The 18,129-nt window shown below is 40.8% G+C and overlaps 1 protein-coding gene across 8 annotated transcripts in view; it reads left to right on the plus strand.

The window, feature by feature from the left end:
• The window catches only part of FNDC3B (fibronectin type III domain containing 3B), a 386,791-nt gene that overhangs the window by 133,393 nt on the left and 235,269 nt on the right, over positions 1–18,129 (plus strand). For 6 of the 8 annotated variants that reach the window (XM_055083800.1, XM_055083804.1, XM_055083816.1 and 3 more), the window contains exon 4: positions 5,558–5,599. The exons of the other annotated variants lie outside the window; for them this stretch is intronic. In XM_055083800.1, the coding sequence (XP_054939775.1) occupies positions 5,558–5,599 (42 nt within the window). The remainder of the gene's footprint in view (positions 1–5,557; positions 5,600–18,129) is intronic. 8 annotated transcript variants of the gene reach the window in all.

Below are 18,129 nucleotides of genomic sequence, written 5' to 3' on the forward strand. Positions count from 1 at the left end.
CTGTTCTCCATAGAGACTGTATCAATTTACATTCCCACCAACAGTGCAAGAGGGTTCCCTTTTCTCCACACCCTCTCCAGCATTTATTGTTTGTAGATTTTTTGATGATGGCCATTCTGACCCGTCTATACTCGTTTCTTGGTGAACATTTGGGTTGTTCCCGGTTTGGGGATATTTTTTTTTTTTTTTTTTTCTTTGCAGTACGCGGGCCTCTCACTGTTGTGGCCTCTCCCGTTGCGGAGCACAGGCTCCGGACACACAGGCTCAGCGGCCACGGCTCACGGGCCCAGCCGCTCCGCGGCATGTGGGATCTTCCTGGACAGGGGCACGAACCTGTGTCCCCTGCATTGGCAGGCAGATTCTCAACCACTGCACCACCAGGGAAGCCCTAGAGTTTTTTTCAATCCAAAGATTTTTCTCTTGCCGTGTAAATTTTTGTATAATAAAGTTAAAAATGTATGGAATTGCTTATTTAGGTTACCAACTTGATACCTGTTACTTGATATTTAGGCAACTACAAGCAGTAAGTTTGTGGTTTGCTAATATTGATTCTCTGAGCCCAGTTTATATAAATTGTCACTTGCTTATGGTGAATAGAATACTTCAGAGGAATTCACAACATCTAGTTTAAAAGATTCTAGGTATTAGGAAGTAGTATCTTTTTAGTGTGTGCATGCTTATGTGTCATTGTGTGTCTGTGTGGAAAGAAGTGCTGAAAGACATGCCATTTTGATCTTTTTGACTATTTTTTTGTGCCAGAGAAAGAAAGTTACTGTTTGTTTGTTTGTTTATTTATTTATGGTTGCACTGGGTCTTCGTTTCTGAGCACGGGCCTTCTCTAGTTGCTGTGCGCAGACTTCTCATTGTGGTGGCTTCTCTTGTTGTGGAGCGCTGGCTCTGGGCTCACGGGCTCAGTAGTTGTGGTGCACGGGTTTAGTTGCTCCACGGCATGTGGGATCTTCCCAGACCAGGGCTCGAACCCGTGTCCCCTGCATTGGCAGGCATATTCTTAACCACTGTGCCACCAGGGAAGTCCCAAAGTTACTGTTTTTAAAGGGTAAGCTAGTATTTTGAAAACTTAACATTAACCTGAAAGCGAATGTTGCTTCATTTACTGAGAAAAAGTAAGACTGTCACTTTAGGTACGAGGAAATGGGCTAAAAGCAGAACTTTTGATATGAAATTAAAAAAATGTATTTATGAATACTTATTGTAGACTCCTATAAGAGGAAAGTCTCGTAGCACACACTACTTGGAGGTTTTTTTGTTTGTTTTTGTAAACTTTAAAACATAGCTACAGGTTCAGGTGATGTATCATCCTGTCGGGTGATTTGTATAGTGCTTAGGAGACAAAAATTAACGAACTACTGCCTTTATTCCCAGTTCTTGAATATAGATGAATTTAGGTTGTTATTTAGGGCAAAGATATTTTGTCTCATCACATCAAGTATCTTATTATGTTGTTATTTTATGAGTTAGTAGCATAATTATTTACATACTCTTGAGTATTATATATTTTTCTAGATGTCACAGGAATATTTGTACCCCTTATGGGTGAATTCTGTGTTTCAGTGAATTTGGGGGGGGGAAGGAGGGGTAGTTTCAAAGAAGAGAGAAGCAAGCAGTTTCTCCCATTGATACTGGAAATAGAAATAGGAGTGTTGAATCACTTTACATTTTTTGTTTTGTTTTTATAATTGAATATACTTTAGACCAAGTAACAGTTTGTTTCCCCCATATACAATTGCAATATCTTATAAACTTACTCTAAATTGAATTTTCATACTGTACCATGCAGACTGGAAATGAGTCTTATTTTTTTGTTTTGTTTTTTAGTACACTAAATTTCAGTTCTGAAGTCATAAATCTTTATTTTGTTTTGTACAAGTAAAATCCCATGTTATAAATTGTCTCATAAAAATGTCCACATCATAGAACCATGTTTACAAGTGGTGGTGGGAGGTACAAAAAAGAGAAGCTGCCAGAAATTGTTTACTTAATGCTTGGGGGTGTTCACCGCCTTGAATTTTGCTGTAATCTTCATGAATCACATTAGGTTGAGGAGTCCAGGATATATATATTTGTAATATAACTTGGTTATCAGGAGAGATTGTTTCATTCTGTTCTTTTTAGAAACACTTGTTTTTATGCTTTGGAGGTATTTCTGTTTCCTAGGTGAATACTCGAGCACGGTGGGTATTCGAGGCTGGAGGAAGTCTTCTCAGTCTTCCTTTATACACGAAGGGCCTAAAGTGCACTGATTTATGTTAATACATATATGGACACTTTAGGGAACTATATTGAATTCATTTCAACAAAGAATTTATTAAAGATATATTGCATTTTGCCAGGGCCAAGCGTTGCTAGACACATTTCAGACTCTTGAAGTAGAAACCAAAGAGGTTAAATTGTATGGAATCAAGAGACTTTAAAATATGTACATTTCAGAGTTAGCGTTTATATGAAGTTTACTTCAGATTTTATGTCCCAGATTTATTAATCTAGATCAGAGTGTGTGTGTGCGCATTGATGTTGGGGGAAAAATAGCATTTCAAGGCTACCCATTTCGTTCTGAATTAGGATTGTAATTCAGCCAAGTTTGTGAATCTTTACCTTTTTCCAGTATGTATTGGACTGTTTTGATCACTGCTGTGTTTCTTGTGTCTCAGTCAATACCTGCTGCAGGGTAGCACTCTAAATTTTTGTTGAATGACTTCATGAAATGAATGAATGAATGAGTAATTATTGGCCTTTTGTCGATTGTTTGAGAGCATATAAGCTGTGTTGAGTCTGATCCCTCCTGATTGAAATGGTTCTTACAAATTACATTCAGAAGTAATTCAGTTGAAGAATGCATGTGCTCTTGTCAAGGTCTGCTTGTTCCAGACACTCTGGAATCTAGATCCTAAGTCTCCTATGTGTTCATTTTTCTTTTAAGAATAATTATGACTGTCTAATGGCTAAAGAATCAGAAGCTGTAAGAACTCTTGGCAGTCCCAACAGTCATTTCTTTCTATACCCATTCAAACTGCTTAGAATTTTGGAGGCCCATTCATCTCTGTTCCTCTTCACATCTTCCCCAGAGATGATAATAAAAAGAGATTGAAAATGTTGATGTCATTTACTTTTCTACAAAAGGAACGCATTTAGATAGAGACAGAAAGGAGAAGAGTGTCCTTTGTGCCATTTGCATTGTCTCATTTAATTATCCTAATAGGCCTGCAAGGTTGGAATAGTGATTAGCCCACTTTATAGATCAAGAAACCAAGGCTCTCAAGTCTACATTTGCTCCCTAGAATATGTACTCCATGAAGGCTGCAGTTGTGTCTGTTTTGTTCACTGTTGTGTTTTCATTATGTAGTACGGTGCCTGGCACATAATGCGTAAGTACCGATTGGCTTTACTTCCTGGGGATCACATGACTAGTTAGTGGAAGCAAGGGAGCTTACATGTGGTTTTCACTCATTCCACAGCCTTTGAGCTCTTTTCCCTGTAGTTCTTTTAGCTCTCTAAGAGGTGATCGTGAGTTACACATCTCTCAGAAAAAGTGGTGATAGTCCAGTGGCATGCTTATCTTAGACTTCCCAGCCTGAGCAGGATTGTGGCCTGGCACCTGTCTAATACTACAGGGAGGTGGAGGTCTTTTCTCTACACGGAACATGCTAATGACTATCATTGGCTGCTCATAGTGTGTTTACAAATTTTATGTAATGTACTACTTACCCTCAATTTTCAAATTTTTACATGTTTTTTCAAATTGTTATAGCAAGTGAAAATAACTAGAAAAAAGTATAACTAACTGGCCATTATTATACACATTGCTGAATCTTAGCATGATTTGCTTCTATGAGCCCAGTAATTACTGCCTCTACTACTCTCCTACTGATCTTATAAAAGGACTCTACAGGTTAGCTCTCTCTTCTTTTACTCTTTGATTTTTGCTATTTTGAAGTTGTGGGATTCAGGGAAGGTGTTGCTGATTTTCTGCCATTCTGCTGCACCTTTGCCCAGGATGATGTAATGGAACTGAGCAGACCATGTCAGTGGAATGCTGGAGATGGCTTGTACCATCTCCCAAGGGCCGATTGTCAAATTTTCAGACATCTTGGGCCCTGGTTGTTATGCACAGCCATTATTAAACATTAAGATATACAAGCTTACAATTTAAACTGTATTTAATAACAAAGATATTAGATACTTGAAATTCCTCCTTTCCTGGTCTTTTAGTACATGTTGCTGTTATCTATACTCTTGAGGATCTTTAGGTCACTTGTGTCTACATGATGGAAATGCTGCATAGCAGAGTGTTGCTATCTTTCCAAGTCCATGTTCAGGTATGTCGTGTTGCTGGGTTGATCTTGGCCATGGCGGGAACATTTATACCATGGAAACTGGCAAACACTACAATCCAGGACATACCTCCCCCCTTTTTTCCTGGAGAACCATTTGTTGTTAAATATTTACAACCACACACTCTGTGGGATACCTAGAAACAAGGAGATTGATACTGCTATATTTTGTGTTATTTGTTTGGTTATCTTTTTAATATTTAGTCACAGTGAGGGAAAGAAATAGCTAGGAGATAGAGAGACAACAGTGAGGAAGAAAGTTGAGGTACAGAGGCGTGCCTTAGCCTAGAAGCAAACATAGGACTAACTCAGATAATGTGTATGGTAAAACTATACTGATTTACTTGTATTGCAGGTTATTTTTAGAAAATTTTCTTTTAAAAACATACAGCTTTATAAAACAATTACCCAACATCTTATTCTCAGCTAAAAGCCTTTTATAATAATTATTTAATTTTGTGTGTGTGTAAATGTTATTGCATATAAGCTGTTCTAGAATAATTTCATACATTTTTAGAGCTCAGAGAGTGGGGTTTACTTTAGAGACAAAAAGTTTTTGAGGTGTCTTCACTCGTTTTTTTAAAATTGAGGTAAATTTGGTGTGAAATGAGTTTCAGATGCACAAACTTTCACTCATTTTTAATCACATGGTGGTGGTGATCTATATTTGTGTGTGTGTGTGTGTGTGTGTAACGAATAATTCAGCATTTCATAATTTAGGCCCACTTGTAGATACTTACACATAGGCCTTGCAGTCCAACAGCTAAGCTAGATTGCTCAAGGTTTCCCCCTCCTCCTACCTTGATGTAAAAGTTTTACTTGTGCCAAGCTGTCATGTTTTCTTGAGTGACACCCCAGAATGCGTTACTGATCTTCACCAGCAAGCCCATGCCAGCACTCATCGACATTACTGTTCCAAAGGTACCTTGAGCACTTGTGGGAACACTGAGAGCTGCATCCATTCTGTCAGAGGTGCCCTTTAGAGGCGTAACCAAAGGGGTTGCCTGAGCAGGGCTCTGGGTTGTTGTGCAGCCTTCTGCTGAATGCACATTGCTGAGATCGAGGCCTGCCTGTAGTTTGGGGGTGGAGGGCTGGGACCTGGTGCTTGTGTGTGCTCACAAAGTAGTTACTAAATATTAAAATAGATTCAAGGGTTAAATACTTCCTAAAAAGATGTTTTTCAAGCCGGATGGTTTTGTTTACTGCAGGGATTGCGCATTTGTTGGAAACAGCATTCAAGTACAGTGGAGGTGAGTCATACATTTCCTAGCCACTTAGCCGATATCAAATGATTAAAAACCATTTCATGGATGGGGCCACGCAGCCAGAAAAACCTATAGGGACTGACTTGATGATACCCACTTAGAAAAGAATTGGCTGAGTTTAACTTGTCCTCATTAGGAAGCATGCCATGTAACAATGATGAAAGTAGCTCATGTGCAAGTAGATTGCTCTGGTCCATTCACTTCTTCTGGGCGAGTTACTTTGTGCTGAAAGCTCACTGTTAATATTTCCATTAAATAGCACTTTATGAAAATTCTCATAGTATCTTCACATTTTATGTGTACCACAAAGAGGGAAATTCATTGCTTAATTAAACTTAAAAACAGAATTTTTAAAAACTAGGCGACCCTAAAAGGCTGACTTCCACACACCAATGTAAGCCACGGCGTTCAGTTTCCATCCTGCCCCTGATGTTTTACACAAAACTGGCTTCCTATCAAGGTTTGCTATTTACCTTCCTTCAAGTAGAATTTTTAACACTCAAATCTAAGTTTTTGGTTTAAATTTTATTATCTTTGTTATTTAATTGATATGTTAAAAAATATTAGCCAAGTTCTCCTCCTCCTTCCCCTACTTTTATTAAAAGTAGAGATGCAAGTCTAGAGGGGGTAATTATTTCCTAATTCCATAGATTAGGAAATTTTCCTCCCAAGGAGCTGGCTGTACCTTGTTTGTCACTCTTGAGTGCAGAATATTCAGGATTGTGGACAAATCATGTCCCCTTCCCCCACCTCGCAAATGAACAAATCACAGGTACCACACAGGAGACTTTGGTGGGTCAGGGCAGATGCCACACTTCACCTTTGCTGTGATAATGTTTGGGGTTGGAGGCAAGTGAGGTTACGATTCATTGCTTACAAGTGAATCCTTTCTTACCTGCCCGGAGTTGCCCCCCCGTCTCCATTCCAGTATGGCTCCCATGGTGATAGGGAGAGAGGAAGGAAGGAAATAATGACGTGTTCCCCTCCTCCTTGCTCCAGAAGCCTGCTAGGCTGGCTTGGTGGAGAAGGTGAAGAAGGCAAGCCTCCAGTGGCTGGAGACTGTGGAGAATGTTATACAGAAACAGGGCTGTATACAGTTACTACTCCTTTCACTTGATCTTCTCTGAGCTTCCTAGGTAAACTAGGAGAGCTCAGATGAAACACATTCTGTAAATATAACTTTCAGCTAATGAAACATGCCCTTCCCGTGATTGACCTTTTTTTTTTTAAACAGTTTTGAGTTCAAACCAAGACAGTAGAATTTCATTATGCAAATCTTTGAGCCACTTTTATAGCATCCCTGTCTTAGTATTGCTCTAATGTTAAAAGTCTTCTCTGTTTACTGTAAGATAAAACCTTTGTGTTTGGTCGGAAAAGAAAGGGACCCCTTGGAGGCCCTTGCCAGTGGCTGTATGAAGATAGGCGGCTGAGACCTGTACACAAAGGCCTTCTGTGCTGTGTCTCTGTGGCCCTGCAAAGGTGGTAAGCCGAGCCCAGAGGGAAGTCTACGGAAATGCAAAGCTGAAGCTCCTGTGTTCATTATTTCAAAATGAAGTTGCTCCTTTATTTACAAAACAAAGTGACACACCAGCAAGTCACAAACATTTCATATGATTATATTTAAGACAGGCTAAGAACATACTTTTAAAACACATGGTTTAAAAGCACATATTCACCCTCTCCAAAACTGTTGTTTTGTGTATGATCTAGTACTCATATGTCTTATTTGGTAGAAAATTTTGCCAGATTTCTGTTTTTTCCTTGTTGTAGAGGTGGCACATATTACTACTGGAAACTTGGATGTCCAGCATTTTTTCCCCTTCTATTCATTTTATTAAGGAATGGAATATCTTTTTAAAACTCTCTTCATCTATTAGTATGAGTAGGTAACATAATACTGGTGGAGGTGGGCTTGGGGGAGGTTTAGAGGGAGGAATTGCATTCTTTTGGCATTCCTGAGAGGAAAACAGCTGCATTAACCATTTTTTTTGGGGGGGGGGGCGGTGGGACGGGGTGGTACAGGGGCATCTCCCCGGCGCTCAGAATTTCAGCGTTTTACAGCTGAGCACAAACAGCTTGGCATAGTTAGGCCTGGAGTTAGTGTGCGTGTGTTACAGTTCTGATTATTAGCCAACAGAAGACAGCTGTATACATTACTAATGAAAGTACTTTGAAAAAAAAAAAAAATCCAATAGTGGTGTTTCCCCTATAAACACCAGATGTGTACCGTGGTTTTGCCCTGTGTCTGCCTTGTATTTTAGCACCATTTTTCAGGGAAATAAATGGAAGCCAGCATTTGAGAGGTTAGACATGTGGTGAAAGTAGATATGTTTGTAGCAAAATAAGGTATGTTGTGGTTGACTAGAAACATTTTCAGGTTTATTATTTTAAGAGAGTCATTGCTGCCCCGGCCAGTCATTCCATTCCTCCTCCTTTGCCTCTTATAAAAAGAAAACATTGTGTGCCTGCAAACATATGCTCCATTATCAGGCTTTAGACACACAATGGTCTAAATCTTTAGGGGCTTTGAGTGCTTTCAGTAGGTAAATGGTAGTGTAAGGGGTTTACTATTTGATATACGTCTTCTAAAGCATCTCTGGAAATGGACATTTTGTTTTTGTTGCCTGTGGGAATTTCTGTACTTTTTTTCGAGTACATTTAACCCATGACCAAAAATTACCTAGATCTCAGTTTCTGGATTTTTTCAAAAATAGTGATCAAGTAAGGAATGTCTTAAGACTAGGAGTAGGAATATCTGGAATTACCTAGATCTCAGTTTCTGGATTTTTTTGTGTGACAAAGTAAGGAATGTCTAAGATCACAAGTCAGAGGGAAAATTCAAAGATCCTGTCAATTTTTTGTTCCAAAACAGTATGTTTCTTGGGGGAATGAAAATTCCTGACTGGTCCTGGGGAAGAAATGAAGTAGAACTGGTATTGAAGAGATCTTTCTCTATGGGAACACAGCAAAAATACATTTCCAAGAACTTGCCTGGGGAATTCCCAGATTCTTTTAAACCTTTACATGTCAAGTAGCTTAATATAAATACAGGTTTAGACATATTGGTTTGATGTTTCAATACCTATTTTTAATATGTAGTTTTATCATCCAGGTCTTCTGTTTTCCACTTGTTCTGTCAAGTCATGGTTTTCAAAACAGTCACAATTTAAATAGTAGGAGCCTATTTCTTTTCCTTTCTTTCATTTAAAAAATTCTCCAGTGAAAGATGAGAGCTCAGAAGTGGGTTGCTAAGGGTTTTTAATATTCTGAATGATGTCAGTTTTACCACAGCTTTATTTAATCTTATATTTTAATGCCTCTTATCCATGTAGTATGGGCATTGAAAAGGTTCTGTAGTTTGTTGTGAGAAAATCCCAGTAAAATCATTTATAGAAAACTTTTAAAGTTAAATTATTAACTTTTCCTAAGGAGTTTCTTGAGGGAATTCTCCTTTCCCCATTTCGTACGTCAGCGAAAAGGAAACTGGAATTAGTGTATAGTGTTAAAAATACACTAAAGTGAAGGAGGGGAACTTTATGAGAATTTTGCTCTGGGGTAAATGACAAGCCAAATTTGTAGAATTCCTTTTTCTGCTTGACAGAAGGTAATCTGTTTCTTCTTTTGGATTTCTTCCTGGTGGTGGCCCCAAGCTTTGTATCACAGATTCTTTAATCACAAGGGTCCTAAACTTGACTCTTAACTATTTTAAAATAAAGCTTAAGGTTACCAAACACCTTAACAGAGATTTCTCTATTAAGATACAAGGGGTAAACAATTCTGATGTGTTCTTCAAACCCACTGCTTCAAGGAGGAGTCTTGATGTGTGGTTTCTGAGCTGCTGTGTGAATCATGCTGAAGACATTTGAAGCCTTAGGTGCGCTCAGAAGAGAACGCTGTGGCAGAGAAATGGGGATGGTGGTCGCTGCCCGTGAGACTCATCGGTGTTGGTATATAGCGCGGCTCAGGGATCGGTTATTTACAGGGGAACTGTGAGTCCGTCAGCAAACTGCGAATCCGTTCATGGGTGCAGCAAAAGATGCCCATTGGGGGAATGTTTCTGAACTCTGTGGGCACCTCCTCAGACTGGGGGAATTCGGGCTGCTCTTGGTAGGGGCTGTGAAAACTGCCATTTTCACACCTCTAGGTGCAGAATGACTCCCGTTTCCCTGACCACCAGGTGACTCCATCATTTAACTTGTTATGACCGAAAGAATTTGAGAATATTTGGGAAAGACCATTCTCGTTCCCTAGTGGGAAAATGCTAAAAGATCAGAAGTTTCTAAATACGGAACCTTACTCCAAAGGTAGTTTTTTCTGCCTGCTTTGTTTTCTACTCCATGTTGGGACTCCCACTTAGTTTTTAGTCTTGTGATTTGAAACCAGTTTTTGCAACGTGAAGTCTAACCTACAGACTATTATTTTTAGCCTGAAAATCATCTGTTTAAAAATCCCCAATCTGAACGGTTGTCTTATCTTGCTTAAAATTCTTTCTAGTACTTTTAAGCCAACAGAAGGGGAAATGTAAACAATTTGTTAATTGCAGCAGCTGTTCCCTGAGTATCTTTATGTTCATGTTTTGAATTGGCAGATTTGAAAGATTTTTAGAAAGAGCATCTGGATTAATGTCCTGTTCAAACCTCAATCTTGAGAAGTGGAATCAGCCTCTTCAAAACAAACAAACAGAAGCCTTACACAGATTGAGAGGGTGACTGCAAAGTCATGGTGAAATTTCTATAAAATTGTGGAGGAGAATGAAGACAAATGGTCTTGGTTATTAGGCTGTGGGTGAAGAGCCTCTTATTGGATTTAGTATGGTGTTTATCTAGCTGCCGTGGTAAATGAAGTCTTTTGCGTATACAGTTAATTCCCAATTATCCATACATGCTTGGGCCAAATTGCTGATTCTCTATGGCCTTTGGAGACCTTTCCTCTGCCCTGCCCCATTTGTCCTCCATCCGGTCCCATAGCCTGATCTCCTCTTTTGCCAGAGGCTTTCTCACAGGGGTTCCCAGCTGCTCTTCTCAGTTCCATTTCTGTTTCCTTATCAGGCTCCTGCTGCTTTGCTTTCTCTGCTGTGTTCCCTGACAGTCCAGGATTCTTGTCTGATTCTTGCTTTTCTTAGTTATCTCAGATCAGTGATAGAGAAACTAGTTAGTTACCTGTTAGGGAAAAACTCTGTGGAAGATGATGTCTGCTGCTCCTTGCTTTTCTTCTGTCATCTTTGGGCTTTTGTGGAATGAAGGAGTGGAGATAAGTAGAGAAAGGGTTTTCCCTAAAAACGTTTCCAAGCTGTTCTTTTAAGTGGTTTCTTCAAGATTTTACAGTTCTGTGGAGGAGGTGTTAGAGTTAAACGCTTAAATAGTCTTTTCAGCCTTCTTTTTCCTTTTTTGTTCTCAACTTAGACGTTTCTTCCCATTGCAAATCATTAGACAAGAGCCCTTTAGAGGATGTGTATCTGAGGGAAGTTTAACTTTAGGATGGAGTTGGAGCTACAGTGGTAAGAATGACCTTGAATGGCTCTTCATTTAGCAAATATCTGATTTATTGAGTTCTTATATTTTGAATATTGTGGAAGATATAAAATAAATTTGACTGATATTCTGCCTTTAAAGAGATTTACATAAATTTAGGAGAGGAGTCTACAGAGAAAACCATAACTAAAGCCGATACATAAACACATGATTAACAAATGTGAGAAACTTGTAGATGTAGATGAACTCTCCCACGAGGTTATTGTTTCTCCAGAGGAGGGACCAGAGTTAGTAGAGGTGTAAAAACTCTCCCCTGATATTCCTTGCCTGCACTGAGGGGATGGAATAGTTTTATCTATACAATTTTTATAAACCTGTTTTTGTTTCTTTTTTGAATATTAAATGTCTGCATAGAATATAATTTTCCCTTATCAGATGAGAGCTTAATATAGGTATTCAGGCCCTACTTGGCAGAAATATTGGTTAAAAGAATGTGATTCTGTGTTCAATTCCCAAACCAACCCCAAGCCAGGCAATTGGTTAAAAAGGAAGGCCTTTGATTAGCCAATCAGACTTCAGATAAATCAACTCTAAAGCATGTGTGCACTAGATTGTTAGAAGAGCCCTTTATTCTCTCACCAGCGGCTGATATTATTTATTTCTGGTTCCGATGAAGCTTTTGGCTTCTCAGACCGACTGAGATTAAAGTCGGCAAATTTTAAGGAAGGGGAGCTATCAGAGAGAGAGAGGTATAATAATAACAAGGCTGAAACTATAAGAAGTGGACACAAGAATGCCTAGAGCATGGTAGTTTTCAGTGAGATTTCTGTTTAAAGTGTTGGTACTTCAAGAGGCTTAACCTTCCATGGGATACCTCAACTCATTCTTTATATTCATGAGATGTTTTTTGTTAGTTACCCTTAAATAAGAGCCAAATAAAAATGAACTCTGAATTGGGTTTGAAAACTTAGTTCCTGCTGTAGCTGCAGATTTCTTGGGGAGGATGAAGGAGGGGCCAGTGATTGGAGATGATTCTGGAGCTTCTCTTTAGAGTTCTTCCCCAAGATGATGATGGTCAAGTGAGATCATGTGAGACTGCTTTATGGTTGGAGAGTGCTGTAGGAACCATGAGTTCATCTGAAACTGTAGCTTGACGTTTATTAAAGTGACGCTGATAATACTTTTCTGAATGACCTGCAGTGCCTGTTAAATACTCAGATTTCTGGGCCTAATCGTAGGCCTACTGAATCAGATTCTCTGAGAGCAAGGATCTGAGAATCTGCATTTTAACGGCCTCCTTGGGCATTTCTACTGCCCTTTACCCTAGAGCTACTTACACTAGAAGTTGCAACCTTTTGAAGTTTGAACTTGCCAGTTGAGAAACTTTGCTTTTGGGTAGCAGGGAAATGTTCATGTGGTGGCTCAGTCAGCAGTGTTACTAAGTGAAGCGGTTCCCAAGCATCTCTACTGTCTTGGAAATAAGGGTGAAAGTCTCATGTCTTGAACATTTATTATCTGCTACACTTAATTGATACAATTCTCCCAATAGCCCGGAGGAAGGTATAATTTTTATCACCCCTGTTTTTTACCCAGGGGCAAATCAAGGGTCAGAAGGGCTAGGTAACTTGCTTAGGACTACACAACTAGTCACCAAGGAGCTGAACTTGAACTCTTATCTGAGCCTGAAGCTGAACTTCTCAGCCTCTAGCCATTTGGGATTGCCAGGTGCAGATGGTTACAGCCGGTAGCGTGAGGGGAGGCGGGGGTGGCTAAGACATCACTGCAGCAGTGGATTGGCATGCTCAGGATGCTGACCCATGGAAGCCAGACAGACTGAAAACCCGGAAAACCCAGGAGGCACGATATCTTGCTGTGTGAATTCAAGGCCTAGGAGAGATGTTTGTAGGAAGCTACCTGCTTTGTCACCTGAAAGCTCTAAAGCAAGGTGGAAGAGAAGATCACAAGTTCTACTTATAACTGCCTGTGAACTTTTCATAAGACTTTGCAAATCAATACGCAGATGCTTTTTCTTGACAGATGGTAAGTTGCAGACCGGTAAGAATTAAGGGGCAGGTGTAAAGATTTGCAGGGAATCAAGGCTACAATTGCAGGAAGAACGGGGGAAAAGGGAGGGGAGAAAGCACCAAAAGCTTGATGTGTGGATTCCTAGTGAGCCAGGATGTTCCTGTAATCCCACGTTTTTGTTATTTTATTATGTCTTGGAACAAAAGATAACTGGAGAGAGTGATGGTAAGAGTGATAAAAATGTGAGTTATAATAGAAGTCCACAGATAAGGACAATTGGAAGAAGCTGAAGGTGGTTTGGGGGTGAAAAACCGGTGCCACCTTCTGAGAGCCTCAGTCTTTTATTTCCACATTGCCCCGTTCAGTTCAGCTCCCTCACATACCCAATGGATAAGCTCTAGTATTTCTGATCTTCATATTTCTGCCTTGTGATTAAACATGAATACCATAAACATTAGCATCTGACCAGGAAATTGGTTTGTCTTTGGAAGGTACGGGTTTGAAAAGGTTTACTGCATGGCCAGTGGACCGTGGAGTCTCATAAAAATAACAACTGTGATCAAGAGAAATATAGGATGTAAGTTGCAGAAAGTACTTTGAGGCAATTAAAACGTCTATGTTAAAATGTTCATTCCGTAGATACAGGGGAGATGGTATGAACTGGGACACCTGGGTTTTTGTGTCACATCCTCTCTGGCAACAAAATACATGCATACACTCCCCAGCTGTAAGAGTTTAGACAGGTGATTTTTATCTCTTGGGCCTTAGGTTTCCTCACCTGCCTGATGAGAGGCATTACTGGGTGACCTCTTTTGGGTTTTACATTCCACAGTCATCAACCATAGTTTGTGGTGGCCCTGACTAGCCCCATTCTGACAGTGACTCATGGAAACATTTCTCTTCTTCCTCCTCTCTTCATATTAGCATGTTTTTTTTAAAACTAATTAATTAATTTTTGGCTGCATTGAGTCTTTGTTGCTGTGCGTGGGCTTCTTCTCTAGTTGCAACGAGTGGGAGCTACTCTTCGTTGCAGTGCGCGGGCTTCTCAGTGCGGTGGCTTCTTGTTGCGGAGCACGGGCTCTAGGCACACGGGCTTTGGTAGTTGTGGCTTGTGGGCTCTAGAGCGCAGGCTCAGTAGTTGTGCCGCACGGGCTTTGTTGCTCCACGGCATGTGGGATCTTCCTGGACCAGGGATCGAACCCGTGTCCCCTGCATGTGCAGGCGGATTCTTAACCACCACGCCACCAGGAAGTCCCTCATTAGCATGTTTTGATTGCACTAGTCCTTGTACTTAGTGGGGCCACAGGCAAAGCAAGCGTGTCTTCCTCTGAAGCACATAGAAGTGGGTATGGACAGGCATGTTGTCCCTAGTCTCCAGCTGTGCCTCTGCTGTCCATCCAGCTGGATGGCATTTCTCCAGTGTGGAGTGTGGCTTTCCTGAGTGTTAGGTAGAAATGCAGAATCCTGGACCTCTTGACAGATCTACTGAGCAGGAGTCTCTGGAAGTAAGGCTCTGGAATCTGTATTTTAACAAGCCTCCAGAGTGATCTTTGGGCTCACTACCAATTGAGAGCCTGAATGATTCAGCTTTCAGTATGTGCTGTGGTCTTTAGATATAGCCCTGGTTCTCTGAAGGCAGGGGCCATGCTGTATGTGTATATATGTGTGTATGAATAAAACTTCTCAGAATAAGTTGTAATCATCTGGTTTGTTCATTCATGTAACAAATATTTGTATGCTTACTGTATACAAAGCCCTGTGTTAGTTGTTGTCGGAATGGGGGCAGAATAGACAGATCTCAGCGACTGATGGGACATGAGGGACTTGCTTTTATAGCCAGGTTTATAGCCGGGTGTGGGAATCTGGTTGTGCCATTAGGAGAAATGGGCACACAGGCAGAGCAGGCAACAGCTTCGGGAGAGAAGATGTAAATGGGAGGAACCTACAGAGTGATGATAAAATGTGCCTGAATTTCTGGAATCAGTTTTAAGACTGGTACCATTTACAGATTCATAATATTTTAGAGTTGGCGGGGATCTTTTAGATGCTGTTTCAGTCTCTTCAGAAGCAGGAAAAACTGATATCATTTGGAGGCTGTGGCTTAGGTTGGAGGAAAAATACAGTGAGGCAAGCCATTATGTATAAAGGTGACCTTTCCTCTCGGACTTGAGAGAAGCTGGTTTTATTAATAATCTCTAATTGATTTTGAATCTCTGCCAGAATGACCCCTAGAAATAAGATTTGAAATGATACAGGCATTTTATGCAGATAGATTCACTTGGTGTTTAAAAAATGCCTTTAGAATTTACTTTCCTTGGTCAAGTAGAGTGTTGGTGTGTCATCTTTAAAGATAGCCACAAAGTACCCCTCTCACTCCTTAGGCTAAGAGTGGGGAGCACAGACTGCTGTTCTCACCCATTGAGTGGATTTCCTCGGGTCGTCTCGTAGTGTTTCCCCAGACTGCTTGACAAAAGAAAGTTTACATTATTCCTTTTTCCTTACTTTGGCCTGTGGGTGAGGCAGAGTGGTCTGTTGAGTTTCTAAGGGTCTTGGAATTCCACACCAGAAGTAGTATTGTGTGCGCCCTTCCTAACAGCAGTGGCTTCAGCATTGAGTTGTTTTTGCACTTGTGGCTGTGAGTTCCCTTTGTCCCACCAGAATCAGCATGGTAAGTTGGGAGAGAAATCCTTTGCCAGCAGGACCAGAAGTAGCAATTGAAGGCTGGGCTCAGGGTAGGAGAACAATTCAAGGAGCTGATGTGGTCACAGGAAGGATAGAGTCAGGAAGAAGCATGAGTCAGGCTGGTGGCTGTCCGTGGTCTTCTCACAGCAGCAACAGCTGGAGGTATGGGGCCAAGTGTTGAGTCAGAGCTGCCTGGCCGGAGGTCTGGGCAACAGAGTGGATGTGGTGTGCCAGACACCAAGAGGACTTCCTTAGGCTCAGAGCTTCCTGGGCTCCTCTGTTGTGTGGAAGCCAGTGATCAGCACCTTGCTCTTGCCCCACCCTGTTCGCAGAGTGTCAGCCCTGGCAGAGCCCTGGGGGCAGTACTGGGTGCACTTTTGCCAGAGGCCCTTGCGGGATGTGTGGTCACGGTGTGATTTGCATTTGGCATGATCAGCAGTGCTCATCAGCTGCCCCTAATGCAAATTTTAAGAACCTGTTAAGGGCCAGGGGCTCTAACATGGCATCTTGAGGAAGTTTCTCTACTGTACTTTGAGAGTATTATGCATGTTTTTAATGCCAATGGAAATAAAAATGTAATGATAATTTGGAGTAAATTTTAAGGGTTCTTATAGTAGAATCTGTTTAATTTGGTGACAGGACGTAATTAACTTTGGGTATGTGAAAGAGAAATAAAGATGAAGTATTTTGTTTGTTTGTTTGTTTAAAAAAGCATTAAAAAGGGGGCTTCCCTGGTGGCGCAGTGGTTGGGAATCCGCCTGCCGATGCAAGGGACACGGGTTCGTGCCCCGGTCCGGCAAGATCCCACATGCCGCAGAGCGGCTGGGCCCGTGAGCCATGGCCGCTGAGCCTGAGGGTCTGGAGCCTGTGCTCCGCAACGGGAGGGGCCACAGCAGTGAGAGGCCCGCGTACCGCAGAAAAAAAAGGGTTGAAAAGGAACTCGTGTTACACAAAGCTTTCTGCTCCAAAGCCCCACCCCTTTGCCACGCTAGTGGCAGAGAAATTACAGAAAGCTGATTGTGTTGTCTGTTTGGCAAGTCAAAGCAAGATATAGCAAGCTAAAAGATGAGTATTCTAGATTGCTTTCACTTTCTGTGACCTGAAGCTTCTAAATATAAGAAATAAGAAGCCCCTGGGTGATTGCTTTTTGGAATTTGTGTGGACAGATCCAGGTCATCCTTGTACTTCTTTGTGCTTTTTAAGAAGTGAGACTTTCTGATTAGTGAGTCAGAATTTCTGTCTGATAGCTTTTAAGTTTGATGATTTAAAAACAAGACTTGTTACACAAAATTTAAATTTATAATTTCCAATAAAAAGGTAATGAAAATTGTACTCTTACTCTCAATTTCATTATTAGAGGTTTACAATTACCATGTACTAAAGCCTGGAATTTCTCCTCTACTTTACAGACGCATTAAAAGACTGATTTTTATTTCTCTTTTGCTCTGTGTCATTAAAGCATTTGTTTTAATTAATTATATGTCCAGTATGGTTATTAGAGAGGAAACTTTGTCAGAATGTGTGTCATTTTAACCTTCTGGTTGTTCAAATATAATTAAGTTGCTTTTTGGTCTTACTGACTGCATTATAAGAAAATGCAATCTATGTTTTGTCTTTGAATGACATTACATTTCTTTCAGGCTGTAGTGGCATTTTGTGCTTTCACTTATCCAAGTTTTGCTACTCTTAGGTAGCAGTTTATGTGCCTGGTCTGTTAGTCTTTTTGACTAGATAACCCTTTTAAGTATTACTGAATCCAAGTACATTGTAAAATTATTACACTTTTATTCATTCTTACTGTATGCTAGGCACATGGCTAGGTGTATAACCTGCTTCTGATCTCCGTAATTACTTTAAGAGATAGGTGCTATTATTTAAAATAGAAATAGAGGGGTAGAAAATTTAATTTATCCAAAGTCAAGTAGCTGTTAAGGGATGGAGTGGAGATTTGAACCCAGGTCTTTATTAACCTGAAACCCCTGACTTTTAATTTCTTCTCTGCTGCCTCTTGCACTGTTCTTTGTATTCAGCTTGTATTAATGAGCACTGACCGTGCCTGGTTCTTTCTGCATGTTGAGAGGACAGAAGAGTGGAGTAACCAGAGCTGGCAGTAAATGGACAACAAAAGGTTAAATACACACATAACATCACCAGAGGTGGTGATGGCTATGAAGAAAATACTGGGTAAGAGTAATGGAAGGAGTATGCTTTCTGGCAAAACTTTCAAAATATATGATATGTCGGGCTTCCCTGGTGGCGCAGTGGTTGCGCGTCCGCCTGCCGATGCAGGGGAACCGGGTTCGCGCCCCGGTCCGGGAGGATCCCACATGCCGCGGT

The sequence above is a fragment of the Physeter macrocephalus genome, chromosome 1, assembly GCF_002837175.3.
Source record: "Physeter macrocephalus isolate SW-GA chromosome 1, ASM283717v5, whole genome shotgun sequence".
Taxonomy (NCBI): Eukaryota; Metazoa; Chordata; class Mammalia; order Artiodactyla; family Physeteridae; genus Physeter; species Physeter macrocephalus.